General features: G+C 36.7%; 1 protein-coding gene across 2 annotated transcripts in view; it reads right to left on the bottom strand.

Moving 5' to 3' along the window:
• The window catches only part of STK3 (serine/threonine kinase 3), a 278518-nt gene that overhangs the window by 112347 nt on the left and 145171 nt on the right, over positions 1 to 21000 (bottom strand). For both annotated transcript variants that reach the window (XM_011291410.4, XM_023248602.2), the window contains exon 8: positions 12471 to 12596. In XM_011291410.4, the coding sequence (XP_011289712.2) occupies positions 12471 to 12596 (126 nt within the window). The remainder of the gene's footprint in view (positions 1 to 12470; positions 12597 to 21000) is intronic.

Consider the following 21000-nt stretch of genomic DNA (forward strand, 5'->3'; position numbering starts at 1 on the left):
AGAATTCAATCTACAGTATTTCAAAATTTAGCTTTCTAAAATTTTCCAATGGTCTAGGGCCAACATGGCTCTGTGTTATATTAACCCAGTCACTGGATAAGGACCAATCCAGGGTCAGGGCTAAAGATAGCTACTATAAAGGCTGTCACAAAATACAGTCTTCCAAGATAAAAATAAATGCAGGGGGCGTCTGGGTGGTTCAGTAAGTTAAGTGTCCAGCTCTTGGTTTCAGCTCAGGTCATGATCTCATGGTTCATGAGTTCGGGCTTCACATCGGGCTCTGCTCTGATAGTGCGGAGCCTGCGTGGGATACTCTTTCTCTCAAAATAAATAAACTTAAAAAAAATTTTTTTTAAGATAAAATAAATGCAGAAATAAAACTTGGCAGTACAGATCTCCCACCATGCTGAAAAGACCATTCATCTTTGAAATAATCACAAAGGAGGAAAAAAGAGTGGGGAAAACTTCAATGAAAATGAAAACAGCTAGGATATCAAAATATCCACCCAAAACCTCCTGGCATACCCTAAAAGGTAACCAGTCCAGAACTATAACTAGCAGGTATTAGCCAAAATGAATCTCCTAAATTGGAGCAAATTAAAAAAAAAAAAAAAAAAAATGGCCGCAGGTAACTAAGGTAAGTTATAAGTGAAAATTAGAAGAGGTTATAAAGCAACAACCTCAACTTCACAGATATAAATGTTAAGACAAACACAGCAGCAATCACATAATGGTTCATTAGTCTACAATTATTGTCAAACGCTGGGAGCTAATGGGTCCAAGACTATACCTTTAGTCTATCATCTAAAGAAAACCGGGTGTAAAAGACATGTGGTTCAAAAAAAGACAAATATCCATTTACTTCTATTCTTATCAACTACTAACTTGCCTTAAATTACCCTGATTTTGTGTAATGTTACCTTTTAGAAGTTTCCCTTCCCTTCTTGGATCACTTTGATTTACAAACTATCCAGAATAAGCCAGAATTGAATAGACCATAATTTTTTTTTTGAATCATGCTAATTTATGAGTACTCAAGGAATTTATAATCATTATAACATATGAAGTGTTTTATATATTAATATATATTAAATATCATATTAAAAACTCAGTATTTCACATTAAGAATTCAGAACACCCAAGAAATGACAAGTTGTAAGAGTTTCCATTAAAATGGATGATTGAACACATGGGTTTATGCCTATCCCTCCCAAAACTCTTCCAAAATTACAATAAAGGCACAGAAAAGGATAAACTCATAAAGATCAAGGGAAAGGCGAAAGCAGCAAACAGGACATGTCCCCAAATTTGGAAGCTAGAAAGCAGATAAATATATAAGTAATAGCTAATTCAGCAGACCAAAGAAATCTAAAACTTCACAGAAGTCACAAAAAGCAAGCAAATTCAGGCCCCAGAACAATGGATCCTAACATCTTTTATAGTAAGGTTCACTCTTACACACTGAGTTTCCAGTAGGCAATTTTAGTGCTTATATCAAATATAATCACTAGACCTTTGAAGAAAGTCCATAAAATGAAAAGTCACAGATCAAAACAAAGGAAACATAGACAAGGTAGGAAGCAAAAGAAAATTCAAAGTGATAATATAATAACAACGAAGAAGAGGAGATTATCTTAGAAATTAAATATTTGACATGGGGAAAAAATAAGTTTAGAAGATAAACTTGAGGAGACCTCTAAGAAAAAACAAAAAGAGAAAAAAAAAAAACAGAAAAGATCACTGAATAAGTCTAAGAAGTCCAATAAACAAACAAAAGCAGTTCCAGAGTGAGAAAATGCACAAGAACAGAGAGAAGTAATGAGATAAAAGTATCGTGAAAAAGCAAAAATAAAATTACACAGCACTTAAGAGTATTTCCAAATTAAAAGGGCCAAAAGACACTCCACACAATGAATGAAAAAATATCTACAAGGCACAGCACCATGGAAGTTTTAAAGAAAAGGGAAAAGTGAAGATCTAAAAATCTTCCATAAAACACCTAAAAGATCAGGTATTGGACTGTCATTTGTCTTCCGCTGAGTTAGAAAACAGAACAAAGCCTTCAAAATTTTAAGGGAACGTTATTTCCAATCCAGAATTTTATACTCAATCTCTCATGGATAAAGGTAGAATAAAGACATGGTCAGATATACAAGGTATGAAAAACAAAACAACTGCAAATGTCTGGAAGCTCCTGGGAGATAGGGCCCATCAAAATGAGGAAATAAGACAGACAAGATCCAGGGAACAGAGGATCCATTACAGAACAGAGCAAAAGGAAATTCCCAGGATGATGTTGCAGGGAGGTCTTAGTGTGACAGCTGCTCCAGACTCTAGAGAGCAGTCATACAGATTACAGGAGGAGAGAGGGCCAGGAAAGAAGGAGTTGAAAAAAGTACAAAATTAATGAATGATCTATGTTTGAACATAGAGTCTATGGCTCCTACACAGAGCATAGGAATGTAACATTTGAAAAAAAATTAGATAGGTACATAGAAAAACAACAACTATAAATGACAGTAACAAAAACTGAGACAATTATTAGTTCCAGAAATGACAAAAAGAAAGAGCACGTAACCAAAATATATTATGACGTTTCTCCGCAAACGTATTTATATAGTCATAACTATGTAAACACTGTGTAGGGGTTTTTTAGAACTGTGATTTAATTGTATGGGGAAAATGAGAAGTAACAAGTGATTAATTCTTTTAAAGAATTTTAATTTTGATCAATAATTTAATCTCAAGTTATTCCTTACTAAATCTAATTTACTTCTCAGGAAGCAAAGGAATGACAATAAATTTATTTACTGGTTTTCTTCAAATAGATTTTTTATAAGCTTAAAGTAGTTTTACAAAAATCTCCCCCAATTCTTCCAAACAGATCTGGCCACTTAAAATTCATCTTACAATACTTAAAAAGAAATTGTGAATATAAATATTGGTTCAAATCTGATCAGTGACATTATCTTGGTGGCCCTTTGAGGAGCAAAACCAGCAGCAGCAACAACTACTACCAAAGAAACCAAAAACTGAACAAACCAAACAATAACAAAAACAAAAAAAAAACATGGCTAAAATATTATAATTAATAACCATTATTGCTGGGGCAAGTAGTAGCATTAGTAAAGATGAAAGCTAAACTTTATTGGGCATACTACGCATAACACACTGTTCTAAGTGCTTATATGTATTTTTAAAAATCACATCCCCACAGGAACTCTATGAGTTATGTGTGGTCTATCACTAATTCCCCTTACACAGATGATGAAAGTGGAGAGGTTAGTAACTTGCCCAAAGACACAGAGTTATATGTGAACAGAATCAGGACTTAACTCCCAAGCCGAATATCTTCTTACTCTTAGATAAATTCTATCTCCCACCCCCACCCCGTTTAACCAACTAGGTACATTATAGGCTTCTGGTCTGACTGAAGTGGATGCTGCTGTTCTATTTTTTTTTTTTTAATTTTTTTTTAATGTTTATTTATTTTTGAGAGAGACAGATACAGAATGCAAGTGGGTTGGGGCAGAGAGAGAGAGAGGCACAGAATTTGAAGCAGGCACCAGGCTCTGAGCTGCCAGCACAGAGCCTGACGCGGGGTTCAAACTCACAAGCTGTGAGATCATGACCTGAGCCGAAGTCAGACGCTCAACCAACTGACCCACCCAGGCGCCCCTATTCTTTACCTAGTTCAAAAGGTTCTCAAGAAGTAGACTAATTTGAAGTTCCCTTATTAAACAGGGGCAGGGAGAGGGAGGAAGCTTCTGAGAAATGCTCAAGTGGAGGCTGTATCATCATCTGTAGGGGAGTGAATTTTCCAAAGCACCCCTGCATTTCTCCCCACACCCATGCTGAGAATTACTGCTTCAGTGAATTGTTTAAAGGGGATTTGCCACTCTAAGACATTAAGGACCACAGCCTGACAAGCTTAGAGTTCGAACCATAAGGAAATCACCAGAAAGTCCCCATTTCTTTTCCAAAAACAGAACCTCTAGGATATAGTCTCAGGCCAATTAATAGGCAAAATCTCTTTCTTTGAGTCATTACCAAACTAACATGAAATACAACAACACCTTTCTTTAGATGGAAGTGAAAATAAAGGGCCTGATAACGTGCATACAATATATACACACATGTAACATCAAGAAGTAGATACGTGCATACAATATATACACACATGTAACATCAAGAAGTATCCCATTTTTTACTCAACATTTCACTTAATGTAACATTCTTCTACATCTGTTCAACTCCTTGTATTTTACTTAACACTGTGATCTACATGAGAAACGCCTAAACTCCAGTGACAAAGCAACTCTTGTAAACTCCTTATCAATCTTGTAATCTACTTTAAAAATAACTACTTGTCAACGGTGCCTTCTGGACCTTATCTCACAAATTCTATTGTTAACACCATCCATTCCATTTTTAAGTCATCATCCAACATATCATGTGTGGAGTGTTTGCCTTGTTCTCTTACTTAAAAACAGTAAGCACCAACTCTTTTACTGTATAAATATTTAAACATTCATTCAAGTGCCCGTATAATAGTTCAGTAAACCATACGAGCTAACTTAAAACCAGCTTTATAAAAATCATTGGTTAATTAGAGATTAAGAACTACATGGAATGTATAGTGTTTGTTGTATAATTAATAAACTGCCAAAATGCATGCTTACATCTTGAATGCTATAGATAAGTTAGTATAACCTGAATAAGAAAAGTCTTATATGCCTGCAATTTATATAGATAACCTATATCAAACTTTGGGTTGACTTTGTCAGAAATGAATGCAAATTTTGTAAATATATTCCACTTTTATGAAAAATACAGTATTGCTTCAAGGATGTAATTTGGCCTTGAACATCAAGAGACAGTAGTTCTATGAGTATTCAGCTGTCTTATTTTAAAACTGTATATGTAATCCAATTTTAAGCCAATCTGCAAGAGAATCCCAAAAGAATGTACAGTATAAAGACAAACTATGAAAGACTTTGAGCCTTCAATGTGGATGTTTCTGAGAGAAAATGACTACCGATTTAAAAATTTGCTAAAAATGTTGGCAATGTAGAGATACACTTTTACCTGTGTAGGAGGAATTCAGATCCATTATCACTGCTCTTGTGAGCATGTGTGTATACTGTATTGGGGGAAAACTGACAAATGATCTCAAGATGGAAGCGACTGCCTGAGAACATAATCGAAAGCAAAGCACGTGAATACTGTTCAAACTAGGACTCTGTTAAGACTTTAAATTTTTTCTTATGATTCCAATTAAAAACAACAAAAAAGAACGTAATAATTTTACTCAGAAATGCTAGGTCGGTTCCAAAGAATTAAGGATTATTTGAAAAAAAAAAAAAAAAAAAAAAAAAAAAAAAACCCAAAAACCTGATGTGATTTTTAATTTGTCCACAATACTTTGGGAGTACTCCCCTCGAAGGGTGGAACCTAATTCCCTTCACCCTGACTGTGGACAGGACTCAGTAACATATACCTAAATCGATGGGATGGCTTTGGAGCAGTACAGCGAGTAGAAGCTGGAAGCACTTTGAAGAGACTATTAGAACCAGCCCACAGAGCCATGAAAGGCTGTTAGAAGACTGATCATCATTAAGGAGGAAGGGAAGATAAATGTCTGGAATCTTGAAGAAAAGATATTCTTATTACACTGTGGCAGAAAATTCAGGACACTGTCATCTACAGTAACCAGGAAGTAAAAAATGTACCTGTTAAACTGGGTATATCATCTAGCTAAGGAGATTTCTAGGCAGAGTGTTAAGATGATGCCTGGTTTCTTTTTACTGCTTATAACAAAATGCACAAGGAGAGAGAAAAGCTTAAGAAAGAGTAACTAAAAAAGGAATCAGGACTCGTTGGTTTAGTAAGTCCCTAGCCTCTACAGACAGTAAACAATGCTACAATTATGAAAAAGCTTCCAAGCAAACGTCAAATCCAAGGCACCTTCAGAAAAAATTGTCTAAAAATCAAGCTGCATTGGTGACCTTAAAATCCTTTACTAAGACTTCAGAAAGAGCTAAATACGTAATAGGGCTTTTATGAAGCTTAAAGGCATTGTCCCGTAGCAGCCTTAGGAGAGACCACGGTAAAGAAGCAATTATTTCAACAAAATGTAGGGGTGTCGCCTGGTCTAATGGAGTGAACCACAATAAGATTTATAGGGTGCCCACACAATTGTTTTTTGGCAGAAACACCACCAGCATGGTCTCACTAGGACAAAGCACAAAATGAAAAGAGGATTCTGGAGTCTCAAACTTCTACAGGCAGGAAGGGGCTGAGAAAATGATTTAGTTCAAAACATAGGCTGTCTTCCTATGAAAAAGGAGGGAAGACACAGAGAACAGAAGCAAGAACTCAGAGGGCACAGCAAAGAGTCATTGAGAAACAGGGCCGGAATAGAACTGAAATAATCAAATAGAACTTCTAACACTTTCTTGGCTGGATTCCAAAATTGCCATGGACTGCTAATTATTGTGCCTCCTGTCCTCACTCTTTGAAAACAACCATCTATAGTGATAGTCTTATGCCTGACCCAGCACTGTATTTTGGGTATGTGGGGGACAGATAACTAACCTTTAGTTTGCCAGTCTTCAAACTGAGATAAGCTAGACTAAAGGATTCTCATCTCTTTCCAAATGTGATCTAGAAGACAAAATACTGAACTGGGAGCTGATAATGTAAAGGGATAATACTCAGAGTGAAGAAGAGACAGTTATCAAGAAGTAGTAAGTATATTCCACATGGGCAAAGAATGTAAATAATTCGTAGCCAAAGGACACTTTGTATTAGTTTTAAAACATGCCCATAAATTCCCTGAAATTCTCCCTGAAAAGGTAGGGTCTAATTCTCTGCTTAAGTGTGGGGCAGACTAAGTGACTTGTTTTTATTTTTTAATTGAGGTGAACTTCAAGTAACATAAAAATATTTTAAAGTGTACAATCAGTGGCATTTAGTGCATTCACAAGGTTGTTCAACCATTATCTTGATCAGGTATCAAAATATTTTCATCACCCCCCCCACCCCAAAAAACACTTCACTCATCAAGCAATCATTCCCCATCTCCCCTACTTCCCTGCCCCCTCCCCCACCCCCTGGCCAGTCTCTGGCAAGCACTAATCTGATTTTTGTTTCTAAAGGTTTACCTGTTTCAGATCATTCATATGATACAACATGACTTTTTATGTGTGGCTTCTTTCACTTGGTATAAGGTTTCCATGCTGTAGCATGTATCCCTATTTTCTTTCTTTTTATGGCTAAAACTCCAGTGTGTGTATATACCACAATTAACCTACTTTTGTCTACTGTGAATGGTATTGGGAACATTCATGTACAAGTATTTATTTGAGTACCTGTTTTCAATTCTTCTGGATATATACTTAGAAGTGGAATTGCTAGATCATATGGTAATTCTATGTCTAATGTTTTAAGTAACTACCAAACTATTTTCCACAGCAGCTGTACCATTTCACATTTCCATCAGCAATGTATGAGGGTTCCAATTTCTCCATATCCTTATCAACAGTGGTTATTTTCCTGGCTTTTGTTTAATCACAGCACACCTAGTGAGTGTGAAGCAACATCTCATGGTGAATTTGACTTGCATTTCCCTAATGACTAATGTTGCTGACCCTCACTTCATGTGCTTGTTGGCCATCTATGTGTTTTTGGAGAAATGCCTACTTAAATTCTTTCCTTAGTTTTCAATTAGGTCTTTTTGTTGTTGAGGTGCCACGGTTCTATATATATTTTCAATGCTAGACCCTTACCAGGTATATAATTTATGAATATTTTCTCCCATTCCACAGCATGTCTTTTCATATCTTGATGATATCCTTTGATATATAGAGTTTTAAATTTTGATAAATTTCAATTTTTCTATTTTTTTTCTTTATTACTCGTGATTTGGTTTTCTAAGAATCCACTGCCAAATCCAAAGTCAGGTAGATTACTTGTTTTCTCCTAAGAGTTTTCACATTTTAGCTCTTATATTTGGTTTGCTGATCCATCCAATTAGATCTTATATTAAAAGGCCTTTGTATACGATGAAAGGTAGGGGTCCAAGTTCACTTTTTTACATGGCTATCCAGTTGTCCCACTACCATTTGTTAAAGAGATGGTTCTTTTTCCACCAAAGAGTCTCCACACCTTTGTTGAAAATCAATTGGCCATGGACATATGGGTTTTTCTGGACTCTCAATTCTAATCTATTGGTCTATATGTCTATCCTTAGGCCAGTATCACATTTGATTACTACAGCATTATGCTAAGTTTTGAAATTGGGAAGTGAGTACTCCAACTTTGTTCTTCTTTTTCAATACTGTTTTAGCTATTTGGGGTCCCTTTGATCCATCTGAATTTGAGGATAGGTTTTCGCATTTTGCAGAAAGGACCACTGATATCTTGATAGGGACTGGATTAATCTGTGAATCACTTTGGGGAATACTGTTATCTTAACAATAGTAAGTCCTCCAACCCATTTATACGGGATATCCTTCCATTGATTTAGGCACTCTTTAATTTCTTTCAACAATGTTTTGTACTTTTCACTCTACAAGTCTTTTACCTCCTTGCTTAAATTTATTCTCAGGTGGGGCACCTGGGTGTCTCAGTCAGTTAAGGATCTGACTTTGGCTCAAATCATGAGCTCGCAGTCTGTGAGTTCAAGCCCTACACTGGACTCTGTGCTGACAGCTCAGAGCCTGGAGCCTGCTTCTGATTCTATGTCTCCCTCTCTTTCTGCCCCTCCCTCGCTCCTGCGCTCTCTCTCTCTCTCTCTCTCTCTCTCTCTCTCTCTCTCAAAATAAACATTAAAATTTTTTTTAAATTTATTATCAAATATTTCATTCTTTTGGATACTATGGTAAATAGAACTGTTTATTTAATTTCCTTTTTCCATCACTTATTGCTGGTACATAAAAACATAACTGATTTTTGTATGTTGATTTTATACCCTCCAACTGTGCTGAAATTGTTTATTAGCTCTACTAAATTTAGCTGTTTTTTACAGACACCATCCAGGAAGCTGCTCTAGTTCAACAGAGCCAAGACAAAGGCAAGCCTCCGTGCTGGTCCCTCAGGGAACCACCAGACAGGTCAAAATGCAAAGCCACAATTTTTTGAGCACAAGCTTCTTATTGCTCTCCCCTACCATCTCTCTCCACTGCTGTTCCCACGGCTGCTGCTAGCTACAATATGGGGGCTTGGGGGGGGGGGCGGTGGTGGTGCTGGGTGGCTCCGTTGGTTAAGTGTCGGACTTCGGCTCAGGTCATGATCTCGCGGTCTGCAAGTTCGAGCCCCGCGTCGGGCTCTGTGCTGACAGCTCAGAGCCTGGAGCCTGGTTCAGATTCTGTGTCTCCCTCTCTCTCTGCCCCGCCCCCACTCACACTCTCTCAACAAAAATTAACATTAAAAAGAAAATTTTTTTAAGAAAAAGAAATAGAAAATGGGGGATGGCAGGCATATAGACAAAAATGCCACAACACTATCTTACCAAAATTTAGCAGCCTCCTTCTTCAGTAAGCACTGTCCTGGTTGCTGTAAGTCTTTTTATTCGATTTCAGTGTTTTGAAAAAGTTGATTTGTCACTTGATTTTTTTCCAACTTAATGGCTGTTTCTGTGGAGGCACAGATTCTTAGAGCTCCCTACTCCACCATTTCTATGACCAGTAACTTCTCTTAACAAACAGAATGTGGCAGAAGTGACAGTATGTAACTCCCAAGAGTAGGTCATAAAAAGCATTGAGATTTCCTCCCTGTTCTTTCTCTTGGATCACTTCCTCTGAGAGAAGCCAGTTTCCATGCTGTGAAGACTCTCAAGTAGCCCTAGAGAGAGTCCACACAGCGAGGAACTGAAGCAGCCCCAGGACAGCCACATGAGTGAGCTACCTTAGAACTCCAGTTCTTGTCAAGCCTTCAGTTGACTGCAGTTCTCACTAACACTTAGACTGCAACCTCATGAGAAACCCTGAAAATCATCTCACTAAGCCACTTCTGAAATAACTGATCTACAGATACCATGAAATAATAAATGTGTATCGTGGTAGGCTGCTAAGTTTTGGGACACACGATATTTAAAGCTGAGCCTCAAAAGGTGAGAAGAACCAAGTGACTTGAGTTCTTGGGAAGAAGAATGTTTCAAGCAGAGGGAGGAAAGGTTTCTGGCACATTAAAAATAAAAAATTTGAAAGAAGATCAATGTGGCTGGAGCTCAGTGGAGAAGAAGAAAATGAAGAAAGAGATCACTGAAGTGGCAGAAAGTAACCTAAGTGACTAGCGTAAGGTCTTAAAACCAGTAAAAACTGGTAAGCCCTGGAGTAATCAATGTTTCCCTATCCATCAAAAGTGGAAACTGGTCTACAGTTAAGTACAGGAAGACAGAACTAAGCAAAACAATCACTTGTCCATTGACAGATAACTGGAGGCAGTCCACCAGCCCAGCACCCATAAGAAAACTGCACAAGGTGAAAGAAAGGCAGACGGGTACCACCACATAAGGGCAAAAAACAGACATTTTTGTGAATATAAACTTATCAGAAATTGTACAACTTTGATAATCCAATGTTGGGGCGCCTGGGTGGCGCAGTCGGTTAAGCGTCCGACTTCAGCCAGGTCACGATCTCACAGTCCGTGAGTTCGAGCCCCGCGTCAGGCTCTGGGCTGATGGCTCAGAGCCTGGAGCCTGTTTCCGATTCTGTGTCTCCCTCTCTCTCTGCCCCTCCCCCGTTCATGCTCTGTCTCTCTCTGTCCCCAAAATAAATAAATGTTGATAATCCAATGTTGCTTATTTTTGAAGTAATAAACATTTGATTAAAAAGTGAGCATAAAGTATTAGTGAATGAACATGGGAGCATACAAGTACAAGACCTAGTTTTATTCTTGGTTCCTCATTAGCTTTATGAACTTTGGTAAATCACTTCTCTCCTAACCCAATCTCCCTCATCTGCAAAATGGGATAATAACATATATAGTACATGACCAATCTTCCTTTTTTTAAAGATCAAATGAAATAATATATGACAAAAGTACTTTTAAAATTAAAAAAAAATCTAGAAAAAAATTAACATTTACAAATGTTAATTGGAGAAAAATCAGTAACTATATCTATTATCACACAGGAACCCAGGGTGGGAGCTATAAAGCCCTTTGAAAGCAAGAACCAAGGTCTTTACCTCATTCCATATTACTTAACTTTAATAGAATGGATACACAACCCCAAAGGAACAAAACACAAAACAAAACAAAACAAACAAACAAAAACTTGGGGCACTGGGTAGCTAAATCAGTTAAGTGTCTGACTCTTGATTTTGGCTCAGGTCATGATCTCATGGTTCTTGAGTTCAAGCCCCGCCTTGGGTTCTGCACAGTGTGGAGCCTGCTTGAGATTGTCCCTCTTCCTCTCTCTCTGTCCTTCCCCTACTCATGCTCGCTCTCTCTCTCTTTCTCTCTCTCAAAGTAAATAAATTAAAAAAACAAAAACCTTTAAAGAGATGTTATTTACAATTCTGAATGGCAAATTCATTAGTAAAAATCTTACATCTGGAATATAAGCTCAAAACATCTGTCTCACAAGGCAGTCCACAGTCACTGCCAAATGAATAACCGATGTAGTTGCAAATCTAAAAAATATGATCGTAAATCAGCTCTGCAAAGATGCATATTTGTCCTTGTCCTCAGCTACCACATGATACAAGTTTTAATAACTGGTGAAAGGGGTAAAAGAATTTCAAAAGAAATCCCAATTGGATAACCAGCCTCTGAAACTAAAACTAAATGTAATTAGCAAAATAATACTATTTGTAGACGATTAAAACTATAAGATTAAAAAAGTCTATGGGAAAATACAGATATTATCAATGACATTTCAATCAGTAAAAAAATAAAATGATATTTGTGCTTTCAGATTTTACAACTATCTGAATACCATGAGGTATTCATCTCTGGATCTTAAACCAGAAAAAAAATTATAATTTGAAATAAGAAAAACATCATTAGTGAAGAACATAAGCATTAAACATTATAAAATGTGAGACATAATTATTTTGGTATTAAGATGCACTGATGCATGAATATAAAGTAAATGGGGTAAACGGGTAGGTTCTTATATGGTCCTCCTGCTTTCTCTAGCAACCCATCTTCTACTGTGGTACCCTTTATTTACAGCATAATTGATAGCCAGTTGAAAGAAAGTTCTAGAAGATATGACACAAAATTGACCAAATATGACACTGAGTGTCATCTAGATACTAGATACTATACTCTAATTCTTAAGACATCAGGAAAGGATAGCAAACATTTGATGCAAACAAAATATATTTTGAAATTTAATAAACACATCTCCTTGCATAATAAAATAAGTGCTATTGACATATTTAAAGAAAAAAAACCCCAAGTTTATAGAAAAATGACTTGGAAGGAAAAAAATCAACTTTTTGAGGGTAATTACGAACCGAATTTTCTTCTTCCTCTTCCAGTTCTCGTTGTTGCTCTTCATGTCTTTTAGCTTTGATCTCCATAGCTTCTGTGATCAGGTCTCTCAAAATTGATACAGGCTTTGCATTCTTGATAAAAGCGTGCTGGAAAAGTAAAATTCAACGGTATAAATTCCAAAGATTTCTCTCAATTATATCTAAAATATGTTAAAACAACACATAAATGCTAATCAGGATCACAGGCTTCAATTGTTCTTTCAACTAAAATTAAATGTATATATTAAGAAAAGAGAATATTCCAGCTGCTTTAGAAATAAAGATTTTGTTTTTGGGTTTACTTGCTTTTGGAGAACCATTAAGGCACACACAAAACATGCAATCCTGTTAATAAAACTACATTACATTACCCTTAAAAATATAATTGTCCAGGGGCTCCTGCATGGCTCAGTTGGTTAAGCATCTGACTTTGGCTTGGGTCATGATCTCACGGTTCAGAAGTTTGAGCCGTGAGTGAGGCTCTGTGCTGACAGCTCAGAGCCTGCAGCCTGATTCAGACTCCTCTCTCTCTGCCTCTCCCCGCTCATACTCTGTCTTTCTGTCTCTCTCTCTCTCTCTCTCTCTCTCTCTCTCTCTCTCTCTCTCTCTCTCAAAAATAAATAAACATTAAAAAAAATTTAAAAATATAACTGTCCAGGGGTGCCTGGGTGGCTCAGTCGGTTAAGCAACGGACTTCGGCTCAGGTCATGATCTCACAGTTTGTGGTTTCGAACCCCGCGTCGGGCTCTGTGCTGACAGCTCAGAGCCTGGAGCCTGCTTCTGATTCTGTGTCTTCCTCTCTCTCTGCTCCTCCCCCTGCTTGCAGCCTGCCTCCCTCTCTCTCTCAAAAATAAACATTAAAAAAAAATTAAAAAAAAATATGTATGTATAATTGTCCAAAGGAAGTGTAGGTAGATAGTGAAAAAGATAAAGAATTTTTTAACAGGTTGGTGATGATCAGTTACTAGAGGGGAAGTGGGTGGGGGGCAATGGCTTAACAGGTGATGGGGATTAAGGAGTGCACTTGTAATGAGCTCTGGGTGTTATACAAAAATGCTGAATCACTATATTTTACATCCAAAACGAATGTTAACTAACTGTAATTTAAACAAAAACTTAAAAAAAATTTTAATTAATTAAAAATTCTCATAAAAAATAAGAGATTGGTGATTATATTACATATGAAAATAAAATTATTTTGGTAATACATACAAATTTTAATTAATCTTCATAAACTGACAGCCACAATCAGTGGCTCAAAAGGAGGGCAACTATTCTGTTACTTCTTTTACATATTTTTTACTTTATTGTGTTTTGAGTAATATAATCATCTCCAATGGAGAAACAGTAATAAAGGAAATATTTTTCAGAAAATAAATACTGTCTCACTTCTATGCTATGTATAAAACACCTTTTAACTTCTTTTTTTATAGCATCTTGATCTAGTGAAAATATCTGAGTTTGCTGCATTTCTGGTAAATAGAAGGGAAACCACCAGGATAGACCTGGGTTTTCAATGACTTTTTTATTGGGGAAAGGGAGAAGGAGTGTGAGAGAAAGTAGGGGACAGGTTACAAATACAATTTGAGATAAATAACCTTATTTTGAGGCAGCAATACAGTTTCAAAATGTTAATTTTCATATTACAAATCCATAGATAGTTATTTTAATAAAGATCAACAGAACATAAAAATATTCTTAAAGACAAAAAAAAATAGTGCTAAAGAAGAAATTATACACATTTAGAATAGAATTTAAAAAAATAAAATGGTGAACATATCATTTGGGAAAACTATATGGAAGAATTTTGCCAGATTACAGAAATACTAGAATTGATGGCAAAGAACCAATAAATTCTTCTGTAACAGTTATAAACTAATCGCCAGATAAATTAAGAGCTAGTGACATAACTGCAGTGTAGATTCCCAGTCATCCACTAAAACAGAGTTGGGATTGGATGTATGGCAACCCAGCTAGATCCTACATTTCTCAGTCTCCCCCTTTCAGTTGGTTGTGACTGTGTGACTAAGCTCTCATGAATGGGTTGTGAGTACAAGTGGTGTGTTCCACTCTAAGATCTGATCCTTATGCACTCTTCCGTGAGTTCGTCTCTTTCTACGAAGCTGGAAAACAGACAAATACAGTGTCTCAGAGGATGGTGGAGCTGTGAGCAGGAAGGAACCCCAGTTCGACTCTAAAAATTTTGAGAACACTTGTGGAAAGGTCTCAAAAAGTAATAATTGAAGATATGTTCTTTGCTCTTAAGCAACTTATCATCTAGAATAAGAAATAAAAGATACATACAGAAAATTACAATGTGACATACAAGTTACATTCATGATGGTTTGATGCAGACTATATGATTTATGATTAAGAAATGTAAGAGCAGAAGAAAAGGTAATGTGACGATCTCAGATACCTCACACAGAAGAAACAGACCATTTTAGGGAGGAGGACAAGTATGAACAATATGAACAAACACACAAAGATAAGAGATGTATGCCAGAACACAGTAGGAAGATCCACCTAGCCAAAACAGAAACACTATTTAGAGAAATGGGGTTCCGGGAATTTAGATCCAGAAAACAGTGGGACAAGAAGGATAAATGCTAAAAATGAGATGCCTGGATTCTGAGAGCCACTTCAATTACATAAGCAAGAAAATAATGTAAGGAAAAGAATGTCTTTGACAGCATAATCTTGCAGTAGAGTTTAGACATGAAATAGAGTGGGAAGAGACTATAATAACAAAAGTGTAAATTATTAAGAACATGGGTGAAAAAAAGTGAGGGGAAATAGTGAATCTCACAGAAGAACTCTTAAAAAGGATTTAGTGACCAATATTAACAGAAGTGGAAGAAGACCAACAGTACAAAAAACTGAGAACTAGTGGAATTATTCTTCTTTATTTTTTTTTAATGTTTATTTATTTAGAGACAGAGAGTGCACAAGTGGGGGAGGGGCAGAGAGAGAGGGAGACATGGAATTCGAAGCGGGTTCCAGGCTCTGAGCTGTCAGCACAGAGCCCAACGAACCCAGGCACCATGAGATCATGACCTGAGCCAAAGTCAGACACCCAACTGACTGAGCCACCCAGGCGCCCCAGAATTGTTCTTCTTTAAAAAGGCACAGATGGGACACCTGAGTGGCTCAGTCGGTTAAGCATTCGACTTCAGCCCAAGTCATGAACTCACAGTTTGTGAGTTCGAGCCCCGTGTCAGGCTCTGTGCTATAGCTCAGAGCCTGCAGCCTGCTTCAGATTCTGTGTCTCTCTCTCTCTGCCCCTATACCACTCAGGCTCTGTTTCTGTCTCTCAAAAGAAAAAATAAATAAATAAAAATAAATGTTAAAAAAATTTTTTTAAAGGCACAGAAATTTCAAATTGTATTATACTTTATCTTCTCAGGGAAAATTATTAGCCAATCCTGCAAGCCACAGTTTTATCTTTAAAAAATACCAAAGTACATATATGATTCATCCAATCTACTTCAATTTTATTTTCATGAAGTTTATTCAGTATTATGTTACTATTAGTCTATAGGGCTCAACATTCTTAATCTCAAAATCTCAGCATATCTGATTTCACTTGCACTCATGTCTTCTTTACATAACTGCTACAGGTATAATTTTGACCAACAAAGAGGAACTGGCTAAAAAAGTTAAAAGGGTACTTGAGGAACAAGGCCATATTATTTGAGGATTCTTGACAGTCAGAAGAGAAATTTTATCAAACACTGGCTGATTTAAGTTTACTTATTTATTCTGAGAGACAGAAAGAGCACAAGCAGGGAAGGGCAGAGAGGGAGGGAGGGAGGGAGGGGGAGAGAGAGAGAGAGAGAGAGAGAGAGAGAGAAAGAGAGAGGGAGAGAGAGGGAGAGAGAGAGAATAGCAAGCAGACTCAACACTGTCAGTGCAGAGCCCAATGTGGGGCTCGAACTCACAAACCATGAGATCACGACCTGAGCCAAAGTCAGACGCGCAACCAACTAAGCCACATAGGTGCCCCTGGCTGATTTTTAAAGACTGTTTTTCAAGGCTTTTTAAAAGTAGCAGGTAGTGGGGTGCCTGGATGGCTCAGTCTGTTGAGCATCCAACTGCTGATTTTGGCTCAGGTCATGACCCTAGGGAAGTGGATCAAGCTCCACATCAGGCTCCATGCTGAGTGTGGCCTGCTTAAGATTCTCTCTCTTTGTCCCATGGCCTCCTCCCCCTCTCTAAAAAATAAAATAAAAATAAAGTAGCAGATGGTAAAATTAAAAATGCAAAGCAACGTAATAACTACAAATACCAGAGAAAACAAGTTGACAAAAGTAAAACATGACAACTGTGATTTAAATTTTATTAAGATACACCAATGTAAATAAATGGGTTGAATTTCCATTTATTAAATAGTATTATAGTTAAGCACTAAAAGACACTTAGTTTACAAGATAAATTCAACTACATACTTTCTAAATGAAATATAATTATAATAAGTCTAACTCATGTTTCTATAAGAGGCATACTAAGAAAAACTTGGGTTAAAAGTCAAAGATAGGCAATGAAATAGTAGTCAAACACAAAAATGTATCAAGAATAAAATGGTCCAAATAAAATAGAAGTGAAGGCTCAAACAGTACATGATGAAACAGTCATTTAATGTTTATAAGGGACGTAATATAAAGAAACATAGTTATAAACTTAATACAACATTATGATTCAAAACAATTTTAGAGAATTAAGTTCTAAATAAATAAGACATAGGAAATAGTGGGGCTTTTTTGGTCACTGAGAAAATAGACAAAAAAAAATTTAAAAACTTTCTGAATATTATAATCAGATTGAATCAACAGAAAAATTAGTAAAAAGAAGCTACATCTTTTTGTTAAATGCCTAGAGAAGCATGTGGTACTACTCTAAGAATAGGAAGAGCAATGAAACAAAATATAATGTCCCCAGAAATAGAATATAATACACAAAATAAACAGTCATACTATGAAGATAGCATTTTCAATCACTGAGCAAAAATAACTTTAAACTGGTGCTGAGATAATGCCTGTCTTTTGTGGGAAAATTTAAACTAGATCTTTATCACAGAAACACGAAAATAAATTCCAGATAGATGAAAGGAGGTGAAAGTTAGAAAAATAGAAACACAGAGAACAAGAGGGTAATATATGAGAATATTTATATGTTCAATCCAATGCCATAAAACAAAAGAAAAAGATGATTTGGATACATATAACTTAAAAATGCATAAATGACAAAAAATATGAATTAAAAAGTTTATTTGTAACATTTATATCAGACAAGAAGGTGATCACAAGAGTTTTTAAAAGAATCAGTAAGAAAAAGATAAGCACACCAAATTCTAAAAGGCTATTTCTAAATGCATCTAAAGGAAAATCAAAACTAAAAAAGGGTGAGGGGCACCTGGTTGGCTCATTTGGTTAAGCATCCGACTTTGGCTCAGGTCATGACTTCATGGCTCCTGAGTTCGAGTCCCACATCAGGCTCTGTGCTAATAGCTCAGAGCCTGGAGCTTGCTTCAGTTTTTGTGTCTCTGTCTCTCTGCTCCTCCCCTGCTCACACTCTGTCTCTCTCTCTCTCAAAAATAAACATTAAAAAAAATGTTTTTTAACTAAAAAAGGGTGAGAATTCATAAAACACCTGAACTAATGTTGTAGTGACAGGAAATACCCCAAATCAACCTACCACATTCTTGATCATGTATCTTTAAAATAAGGCTGCCTGAACATTACCTCTTTTAAAATCTGAGATAGTGCCTCTTAAATTTTGTTCATGTTCTGAATTACCAATTTCTGAACTGACAGAATTCAAATTAGTGATTTATTCAAAAAAACTTCATAGCAAACAAGAATTTAAAGTGAATTGAAGAGAGACTTCTGCTTCTGGACAAAATGAATAGACATACTTTTCCCTGTAACTCTCCATTAAAGCACAATTAAAACCCTGGACAAAACATAGGAAGATTCTGAAAGATGGAGAGAAGGTGCCAAAATGGGTAGGGACTCTGGAATTTGGGGTAGAACACAGCTTTGAGTTCCATGCTTTTCTGTTTTACCTCACTTATCCCAGATCAGGTACTAGAGAAGCCAGCACAACTAAGAAATACCAATGGACACAAGTGAAAAAAACAAAAACAAAAACCCTACAAAAGCCTGCTCTCTCAAGCCAAGAGATCAGGAAAGGGCAGCTAACAAGACAAAAGTTTTAGGTAACAACCAATCTAGTCCAGCCAAACACTACACAGAAAACACTGACCCCTCCCCCACCAGCAAAGGCTGAATGAGGAACCTAGACTTCCAACCTCTGGAGGCTGTCCAATCCTTCTACTGAGGTGGTATCAGAGAAGGCCAAGTATCAGATTAGGGCTTTCACTTCTATCAGGCCGTATAACAAAATGTCAGCCACCCTGCCAGTGTGAAGTGTCTGCAGAGACTGTGTTGCAGGCTGGACTTATACCCCTACCAGGCAATAATGAAACAAACAAACAAACAAACAAAAAAAACCCACCCCCTCCCTGCTGGAGTGGAATCAGACGGAGGCCCACTGGAGAGTCAGAACTTTCATCACCAGCAAGCTATAATGAGGCCCTGCAGTTCTAGGAGAGGCCACTATATGCGCCCCAGCCCTCACCCCTGTTCAGTAATAAGGGACCCCAGCACACACATGTCAAAGGAGACCAAGTCAGGGTACCAGACTTCTACTGCTACCTGGCAGAAATGAGATGAGGCCCCTTTCCCTCACTGAAGCAGCATCAGAGGACACCTGTTAGAAAATTTAAATAAGATCTACACTCTCACCATAATACCCAAAATGTCCCAGTTCCAAATGAAAAACACTCACCATACCAACAAGCAGGAAAATCTCAACTAAAATGGGAAAAGACAGTCAACAGACAGCAACATCAAGATGACATGGTTGTTAGAATTACGTAACAAGGATTTTAAGGCAGTCATCACAAAAATGCTTCAACAAGTAATTACAAACATGTTTGTAAACAAATGAAAAGTTGGAAAGTCTCCAGAAAGAAATAGAAGATATAAAAGAGAAACAAATGAAAAAGTTAGAATTGAAAAATACAGTAATGACAATAAACTCAATGAATGGGCTCATCAGTAGATGATGACAGAAGGATGAATCAGTGAATTGTAATATAAAACAGTGGAAAGTACACAATGTGAACCACAGAAAGAAAATAGACTAGCATAAAAATGAACACAATCTCAGGGATCTGTAAGACTAAAACAAAATGTCTAACATTTGTATCAATGGAGTCATAATGAAGAGAAGAGAAAGAGGGTAGGACTGAAAAAACATTAGAAAAAATAATGACCAAAAACTTTCCTAAACTAGTAAGAGATAAAAACCTACAGACTTAAGAAGGTAAACAAACCTCCAACAGGATAAACCCAAAGAAATTCATACCTAGACACATAATTAGACCTGTGAAAATTAGGACAAAAAAAAAAATCTTGAAAACAGCAAGGGGTAAAACAATCCAACAAAGAGACAGTAGAGTGCTCATAAGAAACTGTGATATCAGAGGAAATGGCACAATATTTTTCAAGTGCTGAAAGGAAAAAAAAAACACCTGTCAACCAAGAATTCTATAGCTAGTGAAAATATCCTGCAGGAAAGAAAAGGAAATCCATATATTCTCATATGAAGGAAAACTAAGAGAATCTCTTACTGCAGACCTACCTTAAAAGAATGGCTTACAGGAAGTCCTCTAGACACAAAGGAAGTAATAAAAGAAGGGACTGTGAAACATTAGGAGAAAGAACAATGGAAAGAGCAAAAATAGGGTAAATACAACAGATTACCCTTATTCTCTTGAGTTTTCTCAATTGTTTAAAGGTTAAAGCAAATATTTTACCACTGTTTGACACAGATCTCTATGTATGAAGAGAAAATATTTTGACTATTATAAATGGGAGGGACAGCAAGGTAGATAAAGTTCTACTCCTCAGCTGAACTGGTGAAATGGAAGAATAAGTCACATTCCATGGGAGTTCACAGAGTAACCCATGACATCATCTGTTCTAGCCAAGCTCAGGGGTCAATTCAAATAATGGCAGATCTCAGTCAACCTCACAGTCTCACAGAAATACATCCTGGGGCAGGAGCTGACTTCAGGTTCTAGGCTGCCCACCAGCAGATACAAGGACCATCTTGAGATCTGGAACTTTAGTGCCACTAGGCTGAACTTGAACCCTGTCCTTTAATATCTTTGGGGTTTCAATCTACTCATCTTTTAAAAACTACTAGGAGTTCACTAATAATTTCAAAGGATCCTGTCAGTCTATGATTCTTTTAAGCTTACACAATTATTTATATTGTGCCCTGGAGAAAAAAACACTATAAAAAATTCAGCATGAATTTCTTAAAAACTGTTTATCAGGGTCTAGAAATCAACATGGTATAATCTGTACATGTAGGCTGTAGATGTGTCCACTAAAACTTGGTAATAAGACTGTCCTCTGAGAGTTATAATTCAACTCATAAT

Source organism: Felis catus, chromosome F2, assembly GCF_018350175.1.
Source record: "Felis catus isolate Fca126 chromosome F2, F.catus_Fca126_mat1.0, whole genome shotgun sequence".
Lineage (NCBI taxonomy): Eukaryota > Metazoa > Chordata > Mammalia > Carnivora > Felidae > Felis > Felis catus.